Here is a 23,180-nt window from a genome sequence, read left to right on the forward strand (position 1 = left end):
CTATTGTTTACAAAAGTTTTGTTTGTCTGATTGTCAAGCAAACCTGAAAACTGCAAAAGAAGCTCAGAAAGGCTGAGAGAGCGAACAATAAAGCCCCTTAGAGGAAGTGATAACCGGTGTTGTGATGCACACAAACAACTGCATGCATGAAAACCAGCAGGAGATGAGTGACGGTTGGTGGTGGGGTCGTGAGTGGAGCTGGTTCTCGGTATGAGAGTGACATTCATTCACGGCGAGCACTCGCACACAGCTACGCTAGTGCACACCAGGACCAACACAAGCAGCACACGCTCGGATGTGCAGACACACATACCACTGGTGGGTTCAGGGAGCATGGAGAAAAAGTGTGAGAATTGCCAACCTATAGGAGACTGAGTAATCGAGGAGTTTGACTCTGAGCGCAACATTTTGCTCCCATGGTGATGAACTAGAAGGAATGATTTCATGTTCAGCAGGAGGACGGTTACGCAGGGGGGGGAAAGGAAATTGATAATTAATACAGAAGATAGAAGAAACAAACACATAGAGGTTTTGTTGTAGATACAGTAAACAGAATGTAGTTAACCGTTAACTCAATTGTTTTTTTTTTACTTTAAAAAGTAAACAACCAGACAAAGTGTTGTAATAATACATTGATCGAACAACAAGAAAAGACAAAGGATAGAAAGTCAGTGGTAAATTGTACATATATATATATATATATTAAAAGAAATAGACTCAAAGCATTTGTTGACACTGAAAAAATACAATTTACTTTATTATGGTCAACTATTCTGAAGTAATAATCTGAAACTTTATTTTTAGGTGAAAAGAATTTCAAAGATTTTTTTATAACAAAAAAATCCTTACTCCGTATCTACTAAAATATCATAATAATAATAATAATATAGTATGATAAAGATGTCAGCTTTCTAAAGTGATAAAAATAATTTATTAATGAATCAAACTGTAATAACCCCATCAATGTATGTTCTGTTAAAGGCCAAACATTACAGAGCACACTAACAAAGAAAACATACATTAGGACAGAGGTAGAGTTCTGAGAAGGCTGTACATTTCTCTGTGTTTTCAGGCAGCGCCTGCATGTGACTTCCTGTGGTGAACCTTTGAACTCACCTCGACAGGGGTCGTTCTTCACCAGGAACTCATCCAGGGCCATCCAGCCTCCGCCCACCCGCACCATCACAGTGCTGCGTAGAATGCGCACCAGGCGAAGCTGCTGAGAATCTCCGAACTGCGTCGGGGGATGGGAAGAAAAACAGAGAGGGGACGTGTGAAAACACTGAGCTGTGATGGGAACTCTCTCACTGCAGGCTACGAGCTGTGCAACACTGGAAACCAGAGTGGTGAGGAGAATCAAACTGATTCCAGTGATTTAGTTTATAATCATGTTGTGTGGAATTTAACAGCTTTTATCAATAATATTTCATGAGTGTGCACAATGTTTTAATCCATCAAACAGGTTTTCTGTTCACTTGTGATTTCCTTTCCATGTTGCACAGCTTTACACAAACAGTATTTTACCAAAACACAACAATTTAAAGTTTTCATTCTCAAAGACACAAATTACATATAGGTCAATCCAACTGGTTCCTTCTATCAGAGTGCTGGTTTACTGTGTGGTATTCAAATTTATCAATTCAAAATTTCTAACCGATGTGAGTTCATTAATACTAAATGAGTTTATGTTAAAATGTATGATTTTGTCTTCTCATACCAAACATTTGTTCAATCATTTAATGTCGAGCCTCAATGATTTATATCAATGTTATAAACAAACATTGGCATATGTATAATCAAAGTAAATCCTATAAAGGATTTATTGATTTATATACAATGTTATAATTTGTGTAAATTTTGCCTATTTGTTTTTTCGTCGCCAGTGTGTGGATTCGGTTTTCTGCCATTAATACAGGTAAAGCTGTGAAAAAAAAAACATTAACTGAAGGCACATTATTCTACCACCTGGAGGCACTAGTGTACAATAATCTGCCTTCATCTTTCAACACAGACACCAGACAACAAGTACGATGAGCATGTTATGGATGAGCATGGTTCAAGCTGAGGGAGGTGAAGCAAGGCAGAATCAGCCAGTTGGATGTGACCGGGAGCATCAGCACAAACACACAAACACACACAAATTCACACAATTACACAGCCACATGCTTTCTGCCAAAAAAACAAATAGTTTCACGTCATGATCAAAGGCACAAACAGCAAACTTCTGCAATCCAGCACTGCGTTGTTGCACTTTTCTACAAATACGACTCAGATGCACTGACACTGATGCACGACCGATGCAGCTACAGCTCCGATGACACAACATGAGGTATATGGTTCGAATCCCTTCTGTCTAATCCAGAACGGTGTGACACGCAGACATGACCAAACACTGATGACCCTTCACTAAAGACCTATTGCATAATGATATCTCTCCTAGTGATAAGTATCTTGCACTTGTATGATAACTGTAATGATTTAATGCCACTGGTGATTTTAGTGATCAGATACAATAAAGGTGATGATGATTTGGAGCGGGGGGTAAGGCACAAGAAGAATAACCATTTACCAGGATACAGCTTTCCATAACGTTCAGGTAGGGGGTAAGATTTTGATTTTCCCTGTTTGCTATTGTCTCATCGCCGATTAGGGAGTCATGTAAGCAGTGAACCAGACCAAACTGTCAAGAGAATGATTTCAATTCAGTGTGGTGAGACACATTAACACAAACTAGTCAACAAAGCAACACCAATGCCCATATCCCTCTCTCACTGACATTAAGCTTCAGAAAGCATGAGGCATATGGACCCATATCATGAACTTTACATTGCAACATGCAATCTGTCAAGACACATTATATTAACTCAGTAGGTAAAAAGTATTCATTGAAATCATTAAATATAAATCAAATAAGTGTATAAACTGAGTCAGATGCAAATAAGAGTGTGTCAGCCAGTGTTGTGCTAAATCATTCCCATGATACTGCAGCACCAGAGGCAAGCACACATAAAGCATTATTGTTCAAAATGCCCAGCAGATGAATATATGCCGGTGGACCATAAAAAGAACATAGGCTGAAATGATATTAGCACGCAAATGAAACTCAAAAGCAGATTTAAACATTTCTATTTAAACATTTACTTTACCATTTTTCAGCTAAAGAAATACTAATGTCATAATAATAAAGACGTTAAAACACACATTTGCGTGTAGTCCTTAAAAATCAAGTTACATATTCAACTACTACACCATAAATCATTGGACAAAATAAACATCTTGGGCCGTTTTGGGATTTTTGGATTTCTACTTCTGAGTTCCAGTATGTACAACAGCAGCCAGGAATCTGGGCAGAGTTACTTGGAGAGTTAAAATGGTAAATGAAGGAAAGTGTAAAGCTTGATAAGGCACCGAGGAGAGAGATAGGAGCAGAAGAGGAAGTTCATATGTACCTGGTTTCCAAGGTAGAACTGGAGATGTGAAAAACAATAAAAAATATGGAAAAGTTAGTGTTTTGTTGACACATTCTTCACTGTATTTAACGCTTACCTTCACAAAGAAGCTTCAGTTCAGTTTTAAAACATTTCAGAATCATGAAACAGTGTGTATTTGCTTAAAAAGATGAATGATGTAAGCTCAACAGCTAAAAATAATTGGCTTACCCGGTATTTGTTGGCACCGATTTGCTCCACTTGGAATCGTTTTGAACATTTGCATTTTGCCACTTGCCGTGTAACCTACGAATTTAAAAACATTTCATTGAGCCATGATTCTAAAGACCTGAGAATTTGAAATCACCAGAGTTCATGTTACGAGAGTTCACGTTACCTCATCTTCAATTTTGTCTGCGTCTGTTAGTGGTTTGTAAGCTTCTTTGTTGGGATGAAGCGCCGCCACAAACTCATAGTAATCAATGTAGCCGTCGCCGTCCCTGTCAAAAATGTCTGCCACGGCGCTCATCTCCAGACGACTGGTGGGGAATTCTGTTGAAGAGACGTTAAGTGTTTAAAAATGAGCGTTTTTCTGGCTGTTCAGTCGTGACTTTGTGTGTCGGACACTTACTGGAGGAGAGGATGCCCTCTATGAACTCCTGCCGCGTCACTTTGCCGTCCTGATCTTTGTCGATGCGGCGGAAGAAGTCCATGACGCGAGACTTTTTATGGTTCATCCAGCGCATGTAGCGCTTCCGCCACACGTCAAAGTCAAAGTTGGCAAATTCCTTCAACTGCAAAGAAAGACGTAAATATGATATGGTGACATGAACGACCATAGGAGCACAGATCTGTTATGGGTTAAACCTCAGAGCAGAACTGAGTGTTGGATTACCTCCTCCAGTCTGTCCAACGCATCATTGAGTTTCCTCCTTCTGTCCAGAGCCAGCAGCCAAACGTGCTGCCACTTAGTGACCAGCAGGTTGACCCGGGGGTCCTTGGTTTCGATGGGAGCTTGTGTCGCTGACGCATACATTGCTTGTGTGGGAGAACGTTTTCCTGCAGGTGAAAGACAAACACATTCATGAGGAGTGTGACCTCATCATGGAACCAGAGGGCATAGATTTGTAATGACATCATGCCAGGTGCTGGGAAAACGAGAGGATGTTGTGTCACTGCAGTGACTCAACACTCGGCCAGATGGCCCAGGTCGTGCTCTATGAGGGGTTGTTAGTGGGATACATACTTCCAGGTCTTCCTTTCTCCAGCACAGGGATCTGAGACTGGATTTGGGTCTCCGCAGCAGCCTTCCTTTTGTGTGTCTTGGTGATTATGTCAACATCTGGTTGCTTCCTGGTCATTTCCTCCATGAATACCTGCAGGAAAAACACGCAGTTTTCCTCATGAACTCTGAGGGTATTGTCAGCTATTTTAATTATAGATAGCCAGGTTCCATAAACTGGTTTGAATGGATTTTTACGGCTAAAGATTTTACCTGATGTTCTGCAATGAGGCCTTTGACCTCTTCGAGCTCCTGCGGCAGAAGCTCCTTGTCCTTGTCGTTGAGGTTGGTCTCAGCCCACTGCAGCCAGGTCAGCAGGTTCTCCAGCAGCTCCTGAGTGGTTTGCATCTCAGTGAGGGCCGTGGCCAGTCGCTTCTGGTGCTGCCGGGCCCATGCCTGCACCTGGAACAGCAACATTACAAACGTTACAATTACGACATGAAGAAGTATCCACACCGTCAATGCACATGGCAAAAAGTTTATGTTAAACCTCAGAAATTATGTCAGTGTCTGTTAACTGCAAACAGCACCCTTGGTATTTAGATACTATTAGAAAATCTATTTCAAAAGTCCGGTCTTTAAGATTTGAACGAAAGGGATCTATCGGCAGAAATCGAATATAAAATAATTTAAGTGATGTTTTACTGTGTAATCACCTATATTGCACGAATTGTTGTTTTCTTTAACTTAGAATTGGCCCTTTATATTTAATAACTTTATATTTAAATCAGGAGCATGTCCTCTCTACGGACGCTGCCATGTTTTTTACAGTAGCCCAGACTACTACTGACATCTGAAGGCTCCCACAGGTTCTCTTTCATGTTGGTAAGGGGAGGGTAAGGTGAAGGGAATTCAGCTGCAACATGCAACTTAACCACTAGATATCACTAAATTCTACACACTGAACCTTTAAAAGTAACTATTTTTGTGTAACTTGCTGTCAAATTCAAAACAGCACAATAAGGAGAGTGTAACAATCTTCCATATTTAGTGATTTGAGCAACAAAGGAAGTGAGTCTTCCTTAGTGTAGCTTACATCATCCGAATGGTATAATTGTTGCATGTGATACCTGTGGCTGTGTCAGGCATGTGTGCGGACACGCAGCTGTGAACTGACCTCTTCAAACCGGGCTTTAATGATGGTGTTCCAGTGTTTGATGGTTGTGATGGAGTCTGGGTGGCAGATGGTCAGAATGGCCTCCCCCATACTGGTTGCTTTGTTCAGAGCCACTCGCTTTTCCTCCTGTTTCTTCATGAACTCCTTCAAAATTGAAAAAGGAAAGAAATGAGCTTTGAAATCAGTTTGCGAAAATTAAAAAAGACACTTTTCTAAAAATGTTTTTTTTTTTTATTTTGGATTGTTTAGAGAAATATAAAACCTAAAGTTTGCTCAAGATAAAAAACATATAAGTATATATGTATATTGGCATGAAGTATTGGCATTTCTTGCCTTGTGTTGTTCGATAAGCACCCGCAGAGCCTCCTCATCATCAGGCAGGCTGCCATGGAAACGCAAACTCTGCTCTGCTTCAGCGAGCCACTCCAGCAGGATGTGAACAGTTGAATGAAACTCCTCAGCCTGCAGAAAGGAAACACAGATCATGTCAGACTCATTGACTCCACATCCTGTGTTACAGCTGCAGGGGCTCGGCAGTACCTGACACAGGGACTGCTCTAGCCGGACTTGTTTGGAAACCGAGAGGTTGCACACTGTCTCCCAGCGGATGCTCAGCTCCTGCATCTGCACTTTGACCCAGGACGAGTCATCGTGGCTGCTCTCGACCAGGTCCCTGGCTGAACGTTTCAGGGCCTGGACACTCACTGTCCTCTTGCCCAGCTCTTTCTGGAAAACCTGCAGAGGACAACCAGCAACGGAACCAGTTAGGCAACATAAGGCCACGCACAACAAACTGAAATGTGATGTCACTTTAGTCTCAAATGTATTTTCAACAAGAAGCCGTAAAAAAAAAAATGTTGAGGTCAACCGTATTTCTGCCAATTATAATTTCAATGGAGAAATACAAAGAGAGATGGATAAACAGAGTAAGAGCTGTTTGTCAGCAGGTATGCAAAAACAATGAAAAAAATTAAAGGTTGAAACTGGGACAAAAACACCATGTCAAATATAAGGTCAGATCCAGAATTTATATTGTTACTTTCCTCAATAATGTACGATTTTTTGAAAGTTACACAAACTTCCCAGGAGAAAAGAAATCAGCCCGGATATCTTTGAGTGTGTGCAATTTAATACAGCTTGATTTAATTTAAGGGGGCTGTTGGGCTTTGGCAGAAGTTTGCACTCCTCTGAGTATCATTCTAGTTCTTATTAATAATAACACTTGTAATAAGAAATCAAAATAGCACCAATTTCCTGGACATCCTTGCTGGACAGAAAACTTTAAACAATAGTCACTCTCAATAGAAAGGAAGCACAATGCTATCACTTTTGCTGTTTTATATAAATCCTGCTGTGGTTTAAATTTCCTCTATCCTCTATTATGATAAGAAGCAATCAGTGATGAAAGGAAAAGGCAGTGATACAGCAGCAATGACCAGTAGAAGAATAGCAATCGACTGGCAGAAGTCTTCTACCTTGTGGTTGTCTATGAGGTTGAGAACCAGGTCTATGTCTCCGTGTACGGGCTGGTCCTCAGCCAGCTGAGGTTCCACTCTGTACAGCCAGTCAATGAGAGCTTGGAGAGCGTCTTTAAACTGGCCAGAGAACAGCAGGGCCTCCTCCAGCTTGTTCTGTCTGCAGGAGAGAACAAATCATCCACAGTGAACAAGGAGGGGTTTAGAAATACTGCAAATAGTCCTGACTGGAAGTTGGTGGGATAAAATACTGCAAGAAATCCATCAGTACCTTTCTATAGACTTGCCGCAGACTGTGTCCCATTTGTCCCTCAGTTCACAGAGCATGTCGTCCAGCTTCTGGTTATCATCCTGAAGAGAGGTCTTGTCCTTCAGGGCCCGTCCTGTGCGAGTGGTGGTGTCGCACACAGAGTGTTTGCTGCCCAGGGCTTTCTGGAAGTCCTGTGTGAAAAACACAAAAAACAATGTCAGCATACCCCATGTAATTTTACTGTATTTAGAAAATAAACAAGCTGACAATAGTTATGTTCACTGAATGTGCACGGTTACAGTAAACCTTCTCAAGGGATTTTCTTCTTACGACTGTCGGCATGTCAGATATCATCCTAATCTCTGTGTGTGTGTGTGTGTGTGTGTGTGTGTGTGTGTGTGTGTGTGTGTGTGTGTTTAGTGATTAAGAAGGCAGTGTTCTATGAGGGAAACAAAAAGGGGGTCAAAACTCAACAGCCAATGCTCCACAGAGATTAAAAGTATCCAAAAGCAAGGTCACCCCTAATACATTTGGGCCTTCGCAGGATTATGACAGGATTAGCACAATCTCCCTACATACCAGCACAGAGAAAACAACAGAGACTATCATGGTATGTAACACAAATGCACACTAATGCATTCTCTAGATACTGTAATTCCTAGACAAATATTTTACTGTTATATGTAACTTATATATGCCTCATTAAACAGCCGACTCTTTATTCTGGCTTGTAAAACGTGGTTTTCATGCCGGAGTTGTTTCTGTTAATAGAATGAAACTAAGATGAAGATGCTGTCAAAGGTCCATGTCTATTTTAACTGTCATTCCTTCTCCAGTACACTGTGCTGAGGTGATGCTCCGTCACCTTGTGCTGCGTCAGCTGCGTCTTGATTTTGTCCGGATCGTTGGCAATTTCCACCTCGGAGTCCAGAGCCTTCTCAGATTCGTCCAACCACTCCATCAGTTTATTCCAAGTTTCGTGGAACTAGCGGAGGATAAAGAAGCAAACGCGGTGTAAAGAGCTATGATTTCACTTGATTTATTGCGGAGCGCTGTTTAATGTTCCCATGATTAGATTTTCAGGCCCAAGGAACACAAGAGGCCCCACGCTAGTGAAAACACTGTAGTAAGCTGCAGACAGAATATGACACTGCCTTAATATAATATTTCCACAGCTTTCCAATGATAACACAAATGTCCTGAGAGCAGTGAAACAATGTCTTTCTCTAACCCCAGAATAAATATGCACACAACAGTACCTGCTTGGCCCTCTTCCTGCTGTCGTCCAGCAGCCGACCTCGCTCCACAGACCTCTGCACCAGCTTCTCCCAGCGGCCCTGCACGCTCAGCAGCAGGTTCTTGATCAGGACCACGTCTTGTTTCTGGCTGAAGTACTTCAGATGTGTGCCTGTCTTGTCCAGATCGATTATGTGTTCTCTGTGGGAGTTCACCTCTGTCACAAAAATCTGCACACACACAGAAAGGCTTAGGTCAGGTGTGAAGGGAGATTTGAAACTGAAAGCAGAGGTCATCTAATTCATGATAAAAAGCCTAGTGAGTTTTGTACAAAAAATTATACAGATGCGGTCATTTGCTGGCAAAGCAGAATGAATTAGTAAACATAAACCCCTATGTGATATATATTATTTATAACTTTTTACTGACTTAATAAATTACAAATCATCATAGCAGCTTAATAAAACCAAAGTTGGATGAAAATGTTTCAACTTGGCAGCTGAACACCTGCCTTTTTGAATCATGTACAAACATAACAAAATAAATCATCAGAATTTCTTTTTGCGTCATCGATCCTACTCCCTGTGCAAACATTACCTTATGCTCATCAATCTGAAACATGATGGTGTCCAGGATGAGGGAGGCTGGGGAAACCGTGTTGAGTGTTTGCTCCGCTTGGGTCAGCCAGTTGATGAAGTCCTGCAGAGAGTTGTGGAACTCGGTGGCCAGAGTCAAGGCCTCCTCCAGTTTACCCTGAAGACACATATCATAAGGGTCAATGTAGTTCCTCTGTAAACAGCCACGGTGGTTATGGTTTTATCCATGTTTTAATGTCTGTTAGTCAGCAGGATTACACAAAATCTACTAGATGGATTTCCACAGTGTGGGTGAAAAAATAATTCCAGATCCAGATCCGGCTCAGGGGGCGGATCCACGAAAATCTATTTAACTTTCTTTAACGTTGCAATTTGTGACATTTTTGTTGATTTCTCTGAGAATCTAATGGATACTGATGAGAAAAAAAAATCTGACATATTTAGGGGATATTTATCAGTTTTTACAATTTGGTGCAGATCGAATTAAAAATCAGACTCACGTGAATTTAAATGTGGTTTAATAAGGGGACTGTTGGGCCTTGGCAGAGGTATGTGCTCTCTCAGAGTTGGCGTACTGTTACACAACACTGAAAACAAACCGACTGGTTGCTACAACATTTGATGAAAAAGGTTAAAAATAAACAATTACGCATCAGAGGAAGCTAACATCTCTAGAGAGGCTGAAACAGAAATGGAGTGATGAGCTTTTAATCCAATGAGAGAAATGTCCACTCCTGAAAACATCCGTTTGCTGCAGCCGGACCCGCGGGCACAGGCTCATCCCATGACAGTAAATGCCATATTAATGACATTGCTAATGCTTTTCCCTCACATATTGCAGGGTCATGTTGTTCTTCTTGCTAAAAATGGAATCACGGTTTAGGTAATTTATTATCCGAATGCTCCGTGTGTGAGTGTGCGCTCGACTCGCTGCACTACAGAAGTGTCACGTTGCTGCAGACAGAGATTGGCCAGCAGCTGCAACTCGGTGCAGCTCCAAGCTTTTGCAGGATTGACATTCCCGGGATCAGGACCAAAGTAAATAGGAAGCAAAAGTGTTACAGCCAAAGCTTCAGGCAACCAGAACGAGGAGCTCCATATGTGGAGCGAGAGCGGTAAAGGGGGAGATTATGTTGATGTTTATTTATTGTAGCGACAAAAATGAGAAAATATTGTTCCAATCGGTGTTGAATATAAATAAGATGTCAAGAAGAACAACATGGTGAAAGATTAGCCTTTACTTTGGCTCAGATACTCGAAGCTCCACTATTTATTTGATGCACTTGTCAACATATGAGACAAGACCACAGTTGTTCCACCCACTGTCAGACAGCTGTGATCTACAGCGTGACCACATCCTGTGTGTGTGTCCATGCCAACGCTCCATCTTTACACCGCTCATTATCAGCACAGGGATTAGAGGATTTCAGCTACACAGTCACGGCTCAAGTGCGTGTCAACGATCCCTCACTGGGGCCTGGATCTCGAGTTGTGACTCCATACCTTTCTCTCAGCGACCTTGCCCTGCACCGCCTCCCACTTCCCCTTCAGGTTGGCGAGGTCCTGCTCCGTGTTGCTGTCGGGACCCTCAGGCGCCAGCGTGAGCAGCTGCTGACCCTTGTTCTGCAGCTCCTCATACAGCTCCTCCTTCGCCTCCAAGGCAGAACACAACTCCTGCAAGAAAAGACCCCAAACAATGACACGGAGCTAGTGAGTGATGCTTTCGCCAAACAGACTAAATTACAGCTCTGACTTTTACTTTCGGGCTTTACAGTGTTCAAAGTGCGTGGGATGAATTTGCCCACGTTTTGTCCCAATCCAGTCCAAAAAAGGGGAAGGAATGAACAAGTGAGGCTTGCCGAGACTCCCCGAGGCATGTTCCCACAAACATTTAAACAGTATAAAGTTACTAATTTGATAAAAGTTATTGCATTTAAGTAATCCCTCTGTCTTTTGGTTCCATAAAAAAAACCAGCGCTGGTGCTTCTTTAGGAAAAATGTCTTTAGTTTAGAGCGAAAGGAAAACAAGGACGGGAAAGATTCTTAAATTAATTATAGTCACACAGGCCTGAATCAATTAGAAACACTTTTAAAAAGCTTTTTAAAACCTTCCGCAGGGGGAGCTGCATGTAGTGTATTTTGCAGTGTCATTGAATTTTCACACTCGGGATAAAAACACAGAAAAGACACGGTCGTCTCTTACAAGCCCCGCCATCTGCATGCGGCCTTTCATATTGTTTAAACACATACCAGATGGGCGTTAAGCTGCTCCCGGGCCGTGTCTGGTAAGCCTCCCACAGCCTTTGATGCCAACAGCTGACGTTCTGTGTCTTTCAGCCATTGCTGCATATCTTCTATCTCACCATGGAAACCTTGGGCCTACAACACAATACAACCTGAGTCAGGACAAAAGGTGTCACACACAATCATTGTTTGGAACCCACGGCCCAGAGAGACGGATGTCTGAGTTATTAATTCCTCAAATTCATTTAGTCATCAAACCTGTGGTATTTAGCAGAAGAAAGAAAACAGTGAATATTAATACATATTACAAAAATAATCAAACATATTAAATTAACCGTTAAAACTAAGAATTGAACTGAAGTTGTCAGTTAAACAGAATTTTTGGCACTTATTTCTTATAAACATCCCAATCTATAAACAAAAACAGGGGATATTTCTGCTCCTCACGTCCTCCCTCACATCCCAGCAGCTCTTTAAATGTCAAAGTTGTGAATAGAAACTCCGCAGGATGCAAACAGGAATGAGGAGGAGGCGGAGGAGAGATAGGAATACTCCTAAAAAAAAGCCCTTTGACTCTTGTTTCCCCTGGGAGAAAGGATTCAACCACGGCTTATTAAACAATAAAACAATGACAAATGAAGTCTGGGCTTATTAAATTCTTCATACCTGAAGCAAAGCGCTCTCCAGCTGTTGCTTCCTCTGCTTCGTCTTCTCCTGGATGGCTTTCCACCTCTGGTTCAGGTTCTCCAGTTTAGTCTGCAGACCAGAGGCCTCCTCGCCTGAGGTGGACTCCACCAGATCGTTACCGGCTTTGTTCACCGCCTCAACTGTCGATTTGTGAGCCAACATGTCAATCTGGAGAACCTGTGGAGAGAAAGCAGCCAGAAAGTGAGAGATGTTGGCTGGATGGATCTGAGGACTTAATTAAATCTGCGTGTTTCTGTCGCAAATATGATAAAACAGACATGATTTATCTGGATCAGTTCTTTCATTTGAGTACAAGATCATGTTGTAATAAAGTATTTAGTAAAAGCCTTTTTCCTAGACTTCCATGGATTAAGTGAAACGTACAGTCAAGTGTGGCGAGCACACATTTACTCCTGATGCTGATGCTTTGCTTATCCCCTGGTTGTTAACTGAAAATGCCCGTTAAAAAAAACATGAGGTGAGGAGGTGTTTTTGTCGTACGTGGTGTTTGGCGAGCTCGATCTCGATGGCTTTGGGGTCTCCTCCGGCCTTCCTCTGCTCGTCCAGCAGCTCCTCGGTGTGGCTCATCCACGCCAGCAGCTCGTCCAGTGCATGCTGGAACTGGCCCAGTGCCAAGAGGCCTCCCTCCAGTTTGTGCTGGATTAATGACAGATTAAACAGATTCTATGTTGAAGCGGGGAAAAGCACTTGACATGCAAAGCAACACACACCACAGTCTTTAGGGCCACTGTTGAGTCTGGCTGCAAATTTGCATGAAACTGTAGAGGCACATTATTTAAATTAAACCAGACTCATTGCCACCGCCAAGGAGGTCATGTTTAAAAAAAGAAAAAGAAATTACCATGGAACTCAGGGAAGAACCCATTTAAGTTTGTTGTGGATCCAGATCAAGGAAGGCCCTTTAACACCGAGTGTTTTTGAACATTTTGACTGATTTCAATAATTCATCTTGATAAAAAAAATCAGGCCGCTTTAAAGAACTGTGTAATTTCGTCCATCTTGATTGAATAGAAGTTAGGACTCTGCGAAAGTATGTGTTCTTCTGAGTGCCGTTCTTTTTGTGATTAAATAGCATATAAATAAAGTGAACAATCTGTTTAAAAGGGTATTTATATCTCTGACTTAGATTTCATTTTCTTTTTAAACGTCTTTGCTGAGTCTTCATGTTTCCCTTGACTGACCTGTCGGCTGATGATCTTCTCGTCCAGGTTGACACAGAGCATCTTGAGCTCGGACATCGGCTCCTGGATGGCGCAGCGATCGGCATCCTCTGTCACCTTCTTCAGCAGGAGCCCCGCCTGGTGGCTGAGGCGCTCCACCTCGATCTGCAGCTGGTACGCCTCCCCCTTGTACTCCTGAATGAACCAGCAGAATGAAGTGTTACACCCAAACAGTCAACACAAGTACAAAGTCATACACACAATAGCAGCTTTGCCTTTTCAGTACAACATTCATGTGACTGTACATCAAAGCAAATGTGACTTTATGAGATAATATTTACTGAGCGTTTGCATTGTAACAAGGCAGGTTATCTAAGGCCTGTTATAAATAAAGCACTCAACCTAAACACAGCTGGTGTATGACAGAGTTCTGTAACAGTGAAATCTGCAGTAAAGCTTAAGATAGTAATGAATCTGCCTTTGCATCTTAACAGAGAAATCACGAGATCGTACCTTGAGCTCTACAATCTGCTGCTTGACAGTTTCCAGGTCTGTGCCTACGGGTGACATTGAATCCAGTTTGCTCTCCAGAATGTCCACCCAGTCAAACATTCCCTGAGAAGTAGGTAGGAAACCATTGTTATTGAATGAAAACAAAGCTCAGAGCACCAGGAGTCATATTTCCACATGCAATGAATGGATCTATATTGCCTGACACGTACGGCAAACAAACACGATGACAATGTAGAAGCAGGACCTGAATATCAACACAATCGTCTTAACAAGTGTGTGGTTGTGATCTTTACAGTTACAGTAAAATGTGCGCAGCTGTGTCGAGTATTCCTTCCTCCACTTTAAAAGATCTAAAAATAACTTGACACGAGTGAAAGTGTGAGCCGAACATAGACTGTATACAAAAGGGCCAAGGGATAGAAAAGTACTGAAGTCTGTGTGTATATTATGCTTTCAAAATTAATAGGTCTCCCATAAAATGTTGTTTTTATCAGCTGCAATAAAAGAGCACAGCAAGTTGTGGTTTCATGTTAAAACCTTAGAAAACAGCAGACTCATAAATACTGTATGCGTCTACGAACGAGTACCTACTGGTTTAATGATTAAAAAGTATAAGAAAGAAAAAAAGCACAGCGTCTATACAAAGTCTGCCCCTTATAGAGTAAGTCTGCTCGCTTACTCCATTAAGCGGTTTATTTCATTGCCTTTGAAAATGCTTGTATCAGGGATCAAAGTACCTGCAGGCCGTCTTGAAACTGCACCGCAGCCTGCATGGCCTCCTCCAGTCTCTCTCCTCTCTCCTTCCAGGTTTTATCTAGATTCTCCCACGCCAAATTCACCTGGAATAACAACACAAGTGTCACACCACGAGCCACATGCAGGAGAAAAGACATATCTGCATGGACAAGATGGATTTAAATCGATTACCTCATCGACACTCTTCTTTATGATAGGTTTATCAGGCTCGCCACAGGCAGTCATGAGCTCTGCCCCTTGGTTTCGAACCACATCGAGCTCCTCCTGCAGGCCGTCAATCTCCTCCTTGAATCCCTGTTGAATTAAAAGCAGATTTAACAAAAAATACATGCTCCCTCACTCTTAACTGCCAGCAGGTAGATTCAGAGGTTTGACTTTTGGAAACCTGTGTACCTCCACAAACTCCTGCTGCTGTTTGACGACCGACGGGTCGACCCCTGGCTCCTCCAGCTCCCTCAGCAGGTCCTGGCAGTCTTTGATGGTGACGATGAGAGCGCAGTGGTCGCACCAGAACTTGTCGGCAAGGTCCATCACGTCCAGCAGCTTCCCCTCGCGCTCCTCCAGCAGCGCCTGGACGTCGCTCCACAGGAACACCATCTGGTCCAATTTGTCTTGTACAGCTTGTGGTCAAAATAAAACACGTTATAATAAAGTGTTAATTAAAATTAATGGTCAATTTCTCTTGATTCTTCCAATAATTTCCCTCAAGGGAAGTTTCTGAAATCCATAGCATGAAATGTAAGGATTTTGGGTCAAGATTTTGAAGAATGGCTTTATTTGTTTTGAGGTACTGAAGAATTTTAGTTTTGTCTAGTAATTGTGTTTCTTATTTCTTATTTCCTTTAATTATCCTGTGGCTCTCTATAAGTCAAACCCCTACTAAAATAAAAAATAAATAAAGAGAACATTTAAAAAATACAAACTGCTAAAAAAGATGTATGGTATATACCGTACCTTTAGCAGATATGTCCTTGTCTGCCCCTAGAGACCGTGCGATCATCTCCTCGCCTCGCTGTCGCAGCATTTCATAGGAAGGCTGCAGTTTCTCCAAGTCCACATAGACGGCCTTGTTTTCCGTGATCTGCTCCCTGATCTTCTCCACCTCCACCGAGATGGAGGGAGGCTGACGCAAGCGCTCAGCGATCCGCTCAAGGGATTCCAGCATGGGGTCGATTTTATCATGGAACTGGTGGAAAAGAGGACAGGAAACACCTCAGTTTGTATATAAATAATAATTTAATAAATAAGTAAAAATACAACATCTTTGAAAAGTTTTTTTAATGTTTTCTCTCCTGTTGCAGAAAGACTCTGTATTCACAGCAAAAACAAGGCCTAAAATAAATCTATCACATCCATTCGGATTTTTTTTATTATTATTACACTAATCTGATATCTCAGCCTCTCAAATGTGAGTATTTTTTTTTGCAAAATAATAATAGTATGGACATCACGTGACAAATTATTATCATCATTATCATTACTATTATTATTGTTACTGTTCTAATAATACTGTTATAGCTTGTTCTGTGTTTGAACCAGATGTTATAATCATCTATTTTCAAAAACAGCAAAAACTTTAAATTATATCAGATATTTTTTGCTTGATGACCGATTGATAACATGATTTATAGAAAGTGTGTCATAGATTCCAATATAATAATTTATTATATTATAATATAATATAATCGATAATAAACAACTTCTTCTCACCTGGGTGGATTTGGATGTGGCCTCATCCAGAGTTGCAGCTCTCTGTTTAACATCAGCCTTCAGTTTGGTGTACAGTTGGTCAGTAGCTGTGTATTTCTCTCTGATGGGCACTCCCTCCACTGGGCTGAGTTCAAGTAACTGGGGCCCGGTCTTATTCATCTTGTCAATGTGAGGCTTGTGCTCTGCGATCAGCTCTCTCATTTGCTGCAGAGGAAACAACATAATCAGTTTAGGTTTTCCATCATTCGCATTAAAGTGTTTCACTGATCATCCACTGGCGTCGGCTTGTTACCCTGAGCTCCTCTTGCTGCTGCCTGAGTGATTCGTACTCGATGGAGGGAGGTGGCAGCTGGCTGAAGGAGCTCAGGGTTTCCTGGAGCCACGGCCATATCTCCTCATAGGTCTCCCAGAACTGACTGGCCAGAGACTGAGCTCTCTCCAGCTGCAGACAGCGGTCCGAGTTCAGCTGACTCACGGCTCCGTACTTCTCCAGGAGAGTCTGTGTCTTCGCCTGCAAACCCAGAAGATCATTTATGTTAATATAAGTAATGAGCAAATGGCAGCTTTGGCTTCATAAATAATAATTTCTTTCTCACCTTCAAGATTTCTTTCTCCTCTGGGTTTTTGCTGTTCATGATGGCCTTTTCTGTTTTCACAATCTCATCCACAGCATCTTTGTGCCTCATGATGTCCATGGAGAAGATCTGAAAAACCGGTAGAGTGAGTTTGGTTGGGTATGCTTTGAAGAGACAGAGGCCTGTGTCTATCCACACACACACACACACAAATACACACACACACTATGGTTGACAGACTCACCTTCTGTGCTTGGAGCTGAGCTGTGTTTTGATCTGGCTCCAGCCTGATCTCGCCCATCGACATCAGCTTCCTCTCAGCGTCAGTCAGCCAGGAGAGTTCAGCATCTGCAGCCTGTTCGAACTAGAAACAGACAAAAACGATATGCAAAATTTCAATTTCTAATAAGAAAGTAGAACTGAAAAGTAGAAGATAGTAAATGAAAAAGAGAGAAAGCCATTTGAGAAATAAACTGTTTATGAATGTCTGGTTTACCTGCTGCGACTTGAGTATGTCAGCGTTGATGTGGTCGACCTGCTGGCTGACGGTGTCACGCACGGCTTGATACCGCTCATTATCTTCAGTGATCAGCTTGTCCAGACCCTCGCGGGCGTGCCACGGAATCAGATCCAGGAGGGAACCACTCAACTCGTTCAGCTTGTCCATCACAGCTTTCTGGTCTTTGGCCTCCTTCAGCAAGGCCTTGAGAGATAACACAGAAAACTGTTTGAGAATTACAGCCACAGAGATGAGTATATATTTAAGGATTTACTGTGTGTTAGTGGTTTTTCATGTTATTGTGGAAACATGTACCTTTTGCCTGCTTTGTGCCTGAGTGAGCTGTTCTCCCACCGGCTCTTGGTCAGCGAAAGCACTGATCTCGGCCTCTGCTTTCTCGAGCCAGGAGTTCAGGTCCTCATGATTGTGGTGCAAGTTCGAGGAGAGAGCGGAAACTCGCTCCAGTGTCTTCAGAACGTTGTCACTCATAGAGTTGATCTCAGCATATTTAGATTTTATACCGTCCAATTTGCCTTGGATAACAACCACCTCGTCACCTATGAATAGAAGTAATAGAATACATTATAAAACATTAATTAAAGGAGTTTTCTATGTCTGCTGGAGTAAGGGGAATCACAGCAGTGTTGTTATACACTCAGCAATAAGGTTTGATACAAAAGGTGGCAAAGAAAATTGATTTTCTCAATGGAATAAATACTTTGCTGTTGTTGTGCTGCCTCCTGAATAAGTTGAGAAACCTTATGACCCTTCTCAGACCTGGTATGAACATCCGTCCTGAAGTTGTCAGCGCTAAGAACAGGTGTGAACGCACCTACGTGTCTTCAGTACGTCCTGAGATCAGATCATTCAAACCACATTTGGATGTGGTCTGGGACGCATGGGGCCACTTTCTTTATCTGCTGTGTGAACATTTATGTGTGCCACATATGAAGGACCGCCTACTCAGTCTCTGAACGCTAGAGTTTGAACATATTAAACTTCTTTTAGTGTCAAGTAAATCACATACGTTGATATACTTGTGGCCACCGACACAATACTGACACCATCACATAATAATTGATACTTTTCTAAATTTGTAAATTCATTCAGGCCCTCCTGACTAGACTCGCTCTCTTTCTCTCTATTTATCTCCCTCTCTTACACAGACACACACACCGACACACAAACATATCTGAGTAAAACCAACATAATTTGGTCTTTATGAAAATAAATGACCCACAATGATAATTTGCATATAGAGCAGAGCAGTGAGATCCAATCTCAAGACACACACTCGGGATGCATCTTAATGCCAAGTGTGAAGAGACAGACTCAAAGCTTTTCACATGTGATTGGTCTCTCAGGATTGTAGTTAATGCCAGATCTGAACCATAGCTCTGAAAAGGGCCTTTGAGGTGTATTAAACAATAAGAAACTCATAAAGACCCTCATACCTGTTGTTTGCTTCAGTAGCTCCATCCCGTTAGAGACGGCTTGGTCAACATTCTTCTTCCTCAACTCAATATCACTTTGCAGTGCCTACATATAAAGAAAACTAAACTTAGAAATATATTCAGAGTGACAAGAAACACTTTAAAGTTGAAATAATATATGACACGAAAATGACATCAACTGAAAAATGATTGACTGATGCAACTTAAATAAAAAGACAGGATATTGCTTGGCCTGGGGAGGAGTGTGTACCCGTTGTTCTGCCAGCTGCTTTTCAAGAACCTCTATTTTGTAGTCCTCCACGGACACTTCGCTCAGCCTCGTATGTGCCTCGCTGAGCCAGTTCATGAGGGCCACTTCGTCTTCGCCGAACAGCTGGGCGTTTGCCAGAGCCTGTTGCAGCATCTCGGCTTTCCTCCTGCACCGCTCCTGGAGCTCAATGTAAGTGGCCTGTGTGGCGTCCAGCTTAGACTGGACAAACGCCTTATCGTCCACCGAGCTCACATTTTTGAGCATCTGGCCCAGACTGACGGCCTGAAACAGGTCTTTACTGTGACTCATAATCTCCTCCTCTAAGGCCTTGACCGCACAGGGATGGGGGACACACACCAAAGGAAAATGAAACAAACAGAAAACACACAAACACATAAAACAGAAATATCAAACTGAAATTTATGAAAAATGAAACGGAGTGGCGAAATGAAAAGCACAAACTTAAAGGCAACAAGCTAAATGAACCAAACACATGATGATGATGATGATGATGATTATGTGTGATGATGGATATTACCTTATGCTGAGAGATCTGATCTTCCAGCTTAGCTGTCTCGGTGCCGACTGGCTCGGAGTTGCTCAGGTGTTTCTCTGTGGCGGCCAGCCACTCGCTCAGCGGCTCCAGAGTCTCATGGAACTGCTGAGTGACCACTAAGATGCTCTCCAGGTGTTTGTGCCTGACAAACATTGAAAACATCAGCAACTGACAAGGAAAAAAGTGCTTCTCATGGAAACTTTCCACAAAACCTATTCATAAATATTCATTTTTATATATAAATAAAGTTAAACTGTGCCTGTATTAGTCTATTGTCATGATTTGACAACAATATACTTCATTGAAAGATTGATACGACTCCTATGGGCGAACTTGATGCTACAGCTAGCAGCTTAGCTTAGCATAGCACAAAAGGAAGAAGCAGCAGGCCTTGCTCTGACCAAACCATAGACTAGTATAGAAAGCTGGGCGACATGTGAGCTCCCCAAAAGTGAAGCTAACACATTGTGATCGCCTACTAGTGGCTGATCACATAATAGGCCATCAATCCTGCCTCCTCCATGTTAGTGGATGGGACATGGACCAAACTAAAAAGTCAAAATACCTGTAAAATATTTTTTTCTCAAATATGGTTTCTGTCATTTAGGAGTTTTTGATCAGACTGATGTTTGTTCAAGTCGTATGTTTTAAGCTTAGCTAACTGGCTGCACGCTGTAGCGTCATATTTACTGTACAAACAGGAGGTTTGTAATAAAGGTTCAGTGTGTAGAATATAGTGACGTCTATTGGTGAAGTTGGAACAATTTATATTATTTAGACGATCATACACTAGTGAACACATCACTAGTATTATTTTATATTCAATTACTGCCAATAGATTCCTTTCACCTAATTCTTCAACCTGGACCTTTAATTTCCTCATCTAATTCCTGGCACAGAAGAAAATAGGTGCCTTTACTAAAATGTCATACTGTTCCTTTTAACTTCAGTGTGAGGAAAGTCAAGGTGAATTTAGTCTGGCATTGTTAATGTATAAATATTTACAGTGAAATTAAATTGAGGCCAAAACACAAAGCGTGTTAGTATCACATATGTTTACAGACCTGTTCTCAGCCTTCTTGAGCAGAGCGTCCCACCTCTGCCCCAGGCATTCCATCTCTTTTTCAACCTTCTCCTTATCCACAGACTCGGCCTGTTCTGCGAACTTCCCTCCCTCTTTCTTTATGAGCTCCACTGTCGGTTTTCGGTCATCCAGCAGTCTCTGTAGGAGCTTTCAAAGGCAAACAAAGGAGGAGAGTTATAGGGCGCCTTTAGCATGTTCTGACCGCCAGCGGTGCTTAGTGGTGAAAAACAGTAAATCTAACAGGCTCAAATTAAGTCTGCATTAAAGTAAAAGCTTTGTGCTCCACACTCTTGTTTGACAATGGATGTCAATTAAATAAGATGAATGGCAAAGTCATAATGTTTCATGGATACACTAGAGTGGAAACGGAAAGATTAGAATAGAACTGCTGATGTGTGCAGTGATTCTGGGAGCTCATGTGTTTGTCAAAAATGATACCAGCTTACTTTCTGTTCTTGAATCTGTGCCTTGACCACTTTGAACTCTGCCGATGGAGGTTTCTGATTGGCCACGAGCTCCTCTGTGTCAGTCAACCAGCTGAGCAGGGACTCCAGAGCATCCTGGAACCTCCCACAATGCAGCAGGGCTTCGTGCAGTTGGGCTGAACGTTCAGCAATCTGCAGACCACATGGTAAATATAGATGACACCTGTTTTGAGGCCAAGTTGAAACAGCTCCACAAAAACCCATCAAAGGATTGTACTTTAGCAAACAGTAAGAACCAATGAGTCCTTTTACTGCCAAAGTCTCTTTGTGTTTTCACTAATGACACAGGGCAAATGTCAGCCAGTCTAACTGGTAATAGACAGTATGATAAATGACCTTTTTATTCAAAGAGTTCCACTTTGTGTTGACACCCTCCAGGTCATCCTCCAGCTTCTTGGTGCTGGTGCCCTTGGCGGCGGTTTGGATCAGGCCCTGGCCGAGGGAGTTAATGTCTTGAAGCTGCGTCTGCAACGGATCAATGTCGCCTTTCTGGAAAGCCTATATACAAATGGATAAAATCAGAGTAAACATTTTATGAGTGCTCAAATTAAAAGGTTATCAATCCTATTTGGAGGTTCATTAAACAGATTATTCCACTCGATTCCAAGGCCAATGATTTGACTGACAAATTACTAGTTTAATGGACATTTCAGATCTGGACCAAATTAAATATATTATTTATTCAGATTTTAATTTCAATGTTACTCTGTTTGATTACTTTTTAATCTGAACATTTTTTCTCATGTTGAGATCTATTTGCTGATGAAATTAATCCTTAGTTGAAGTCCTAATAAAAAAAAAGAGATGGACATAACGCCAGGGTGTTCTCCCACTTCCTGAAACACAATTACCACAACATCAGGTTTAGTGTTCAAATTCAGCTGACATAAACAACTCTCTAACCAGTCAGCAGCTTCTAAAAGGGCAGGGCACCGTTTACAGTTACAGCTGGGCACAATCACACCAAAATGCTTCTGGGCTGAACTGGTGAGTAAAACCCAATTCACCCATGTAATCAGATATACAGCCAGAGAAAAACTCTTTTATAAAGGCGTATCATCAAGTGAAACCTGCAGGACAAGATCAAAAGCAGTTTTTTTTGGGGCACCTGTGGGGAGAAATAACCAATGGGGTCGATCTCAGGACAGGTAGTGATGGCATTCAGTATGGCCTCTATCTCGTGCTGTCCTTTCAACCCGAGTGCCTGTAAACTTTTGGGCAGACAGGCCTCCACCGACTGCAGGAACTCCTCCAGCTCCTCCATGTTGTACTCTGACTCTCCGTGTTGAACAGCGCATGGTTTTGTCAGCTGGCTGCTGTCCATGGGTAGAGTTACAGAGTTTCCGTAAGTCTCAGGCTCCGTCACCACCACACTGACCAGCTCACAGTCATCCTGACAGGAAACATCCTCCAATAGCTCGGCAGTGGAGAGCTCATCGTAGTCTGTTAAAGTCCTGGAACGCCATCCACAGCTGTCCCTCTGGGTCCTGTAGGCGGACCCTGAGGATGACCTCTCTGTGAGGTATTTGTATTCTCCATTGCTCACTGCATCTTTTCCATTGAGCGCACCCACACCAGATTCTGGCTTTTGCGACTCTTTTATTAGGCTACTGCTATGATAAAGAGACCTGTTGTGTCTGGCAGGTGAGAAAGGAAACTCCTCCTGCCCCGAGCTGAGCGACCGCACGGTTTTCAGGTCGCCAGACATGTGCATCGCCTCAGAGGACGACAGGCTCCTGGTCCCGGGGCCTGATCTCTTATGGGATCGATGACCGTGTCGCTCCCTCTCCACAGTGGGACTG

General features: G+C 42.3%; 1 protein-coding gene across 1 annotated transcript in view; it reads right to left on the reverse strand.

The window, feature by feature from the left end:
- dst (dystonin) overlaps positions 1 to 23,180 on the reverse strand; it is a 78,174-nt gene that overhangs the window by 4,492 nt on the left and 50,502 nt on the right. The window contains exons 49-86 of the mRNA XM_061086721.1: positions 21,715 to 21,876; positions 21,340 to 21,510; positions 20,874 to 21,040; positions 19,792 to 19,951; positions 19,254 to 19,580; positions 19,004 to 19,088; positions 17,865 to 18,106; positions 17,547 to 17,753; positions 17,295 to 17,414; positions 17,072 to 17,179; positions 16,768 to 16,986; positions 16,476 to 16,679; positions 15,720 to 15,951; positions 15,159 to 15,385; positions 14,937 to 15,059; positions 14,747 to 14,848; positions 14,010 to 14,111; positions 13,518 to 13,691; positions 12,817 to 12,972; positions 12,295 to 12,492; positions 11,635 to 11,763; positions 10,888 to 11,058; positions 9,386 to 9,541; positions 8,812 to 9,018; positions 8,418 to 8,537; positions 7,574 to 7,743; positions 7,303 to 7,462; positions 6,368 to 6,562; positions 6,161 to 6,289; positions 5,828 to 5,971; positions 4,924 to 5,112; positions 4,675 to 4,804; positions 4,324 to 4,487; positions 4,060 to 4,222; positions 3,826 to 3,980; positions 3,660 to 3,734; positions 3,450 to 3,467; positions 1,117 to 1,234 (exon numbers count right to left, since the gene is read on the reverse strand). Of these exons, the coding sequence (XP_060942704.1) occupies positions 1,117 to 1,234; positions 3,450 to 3,467; positions 3,660 to 3,734; positions 3,826 to 3,980; positions 4,060 to 4,222; positions 4,324 to 4,487; positions 4,675 to 4,804; positions 4,924 to 5,112; positions 5,828 to 5,971; positions 6,161 to 6,289; positions 6,368 to 6,562; positions 7,303 to 7,462; positions 7,574 to 7,743; positions 8,418 to 8,537; positions 8,812 to 9,018; positions 9,386 to 9,541; positions 10,888 to 11,058; positions 11,635 to 11,763; positions 12,295 to 12,492; positions 12,817 to 12,972; positions 13,518 to 13,691; positions 14,010 to 14,111; positions 14,747 to 14,848; positions 14,937 to 15,059; positions 15,159 to 15,385; positions 15,720 to 15,951; positions 16,476 to 16,679; positions 16,768 to 16,986; positions 17,072 to 17,179; positions 17,295 to 17,414; positions 17,547 to 17,753; positions 17,865 to 18,106; positions 19,004 to 19,088; positions 19,254 to 19,580; positions 19,792 to 19,951; positions 20,874 to 21,040; positions 21,340 to 21,510; positions 21,715 to 21,876 (6,079 nt within the window). The remainder of the gene's footprint in view (positions 1 to 1,116; positions 1,235 to 3,449; positions 3,468 to 3,659; positions 3,735 to 3,825; positions 3,981 to 4,059; positions 4,223 to 4,323; positions 4,488 to 4,674; positions 4,805 to 4,923; positions 5,113 to 5,827; positions 5,972 to 6,160; positions 6,290 to 6,367; positions 6,563 to 7,302; positions 7,463 to 7,573; positions 7,744 to 8,417; positions 8,538 to 8,811; positions 9,019 to 9,385; positions 9,542 to 10,887; positions 11,059 to 11,634; positions 11,764 to 12,294; positions 12,493 to 12,816; positions 12,973 to 13,517; positions 13,692 to 14,009; positions 14,112 to 14,746; positions 14,849 to 14,936; positions 15,060 to 15,158; positions 15,386 to 15,719; positions 15,952 to 16,475; positions 16,680 to 16,767; positions 16,987 to 17,071; positions 17,180 to 17,294; positions 17,415 to 17,546; positions 17,754 to 17,864; positions 18,107 to 19,003; positions 19,089 to 19,253; positions 19,581 to 19,791; positions 19,952 to 20,873; positions 21,041 to 21,339; positions 21,511 to 21,714; positions 21,877 to 23,180) is intronic.

The sequence above is a fragment of the Limanda limanda genome, chromosome 15, assembly GCF_963576545.1.
Source record: "Limanda limanda chromosome 15, fLimLim1.1, whole genome shotgun sequence".
Taxonomy (NCBI): domain Eukaryota; kingdom Metazoa; phylum Chordata; class Actinopteri; order Pleuronectiformes; family Pleuronectidae; genus Limanda; species Limanda limanda.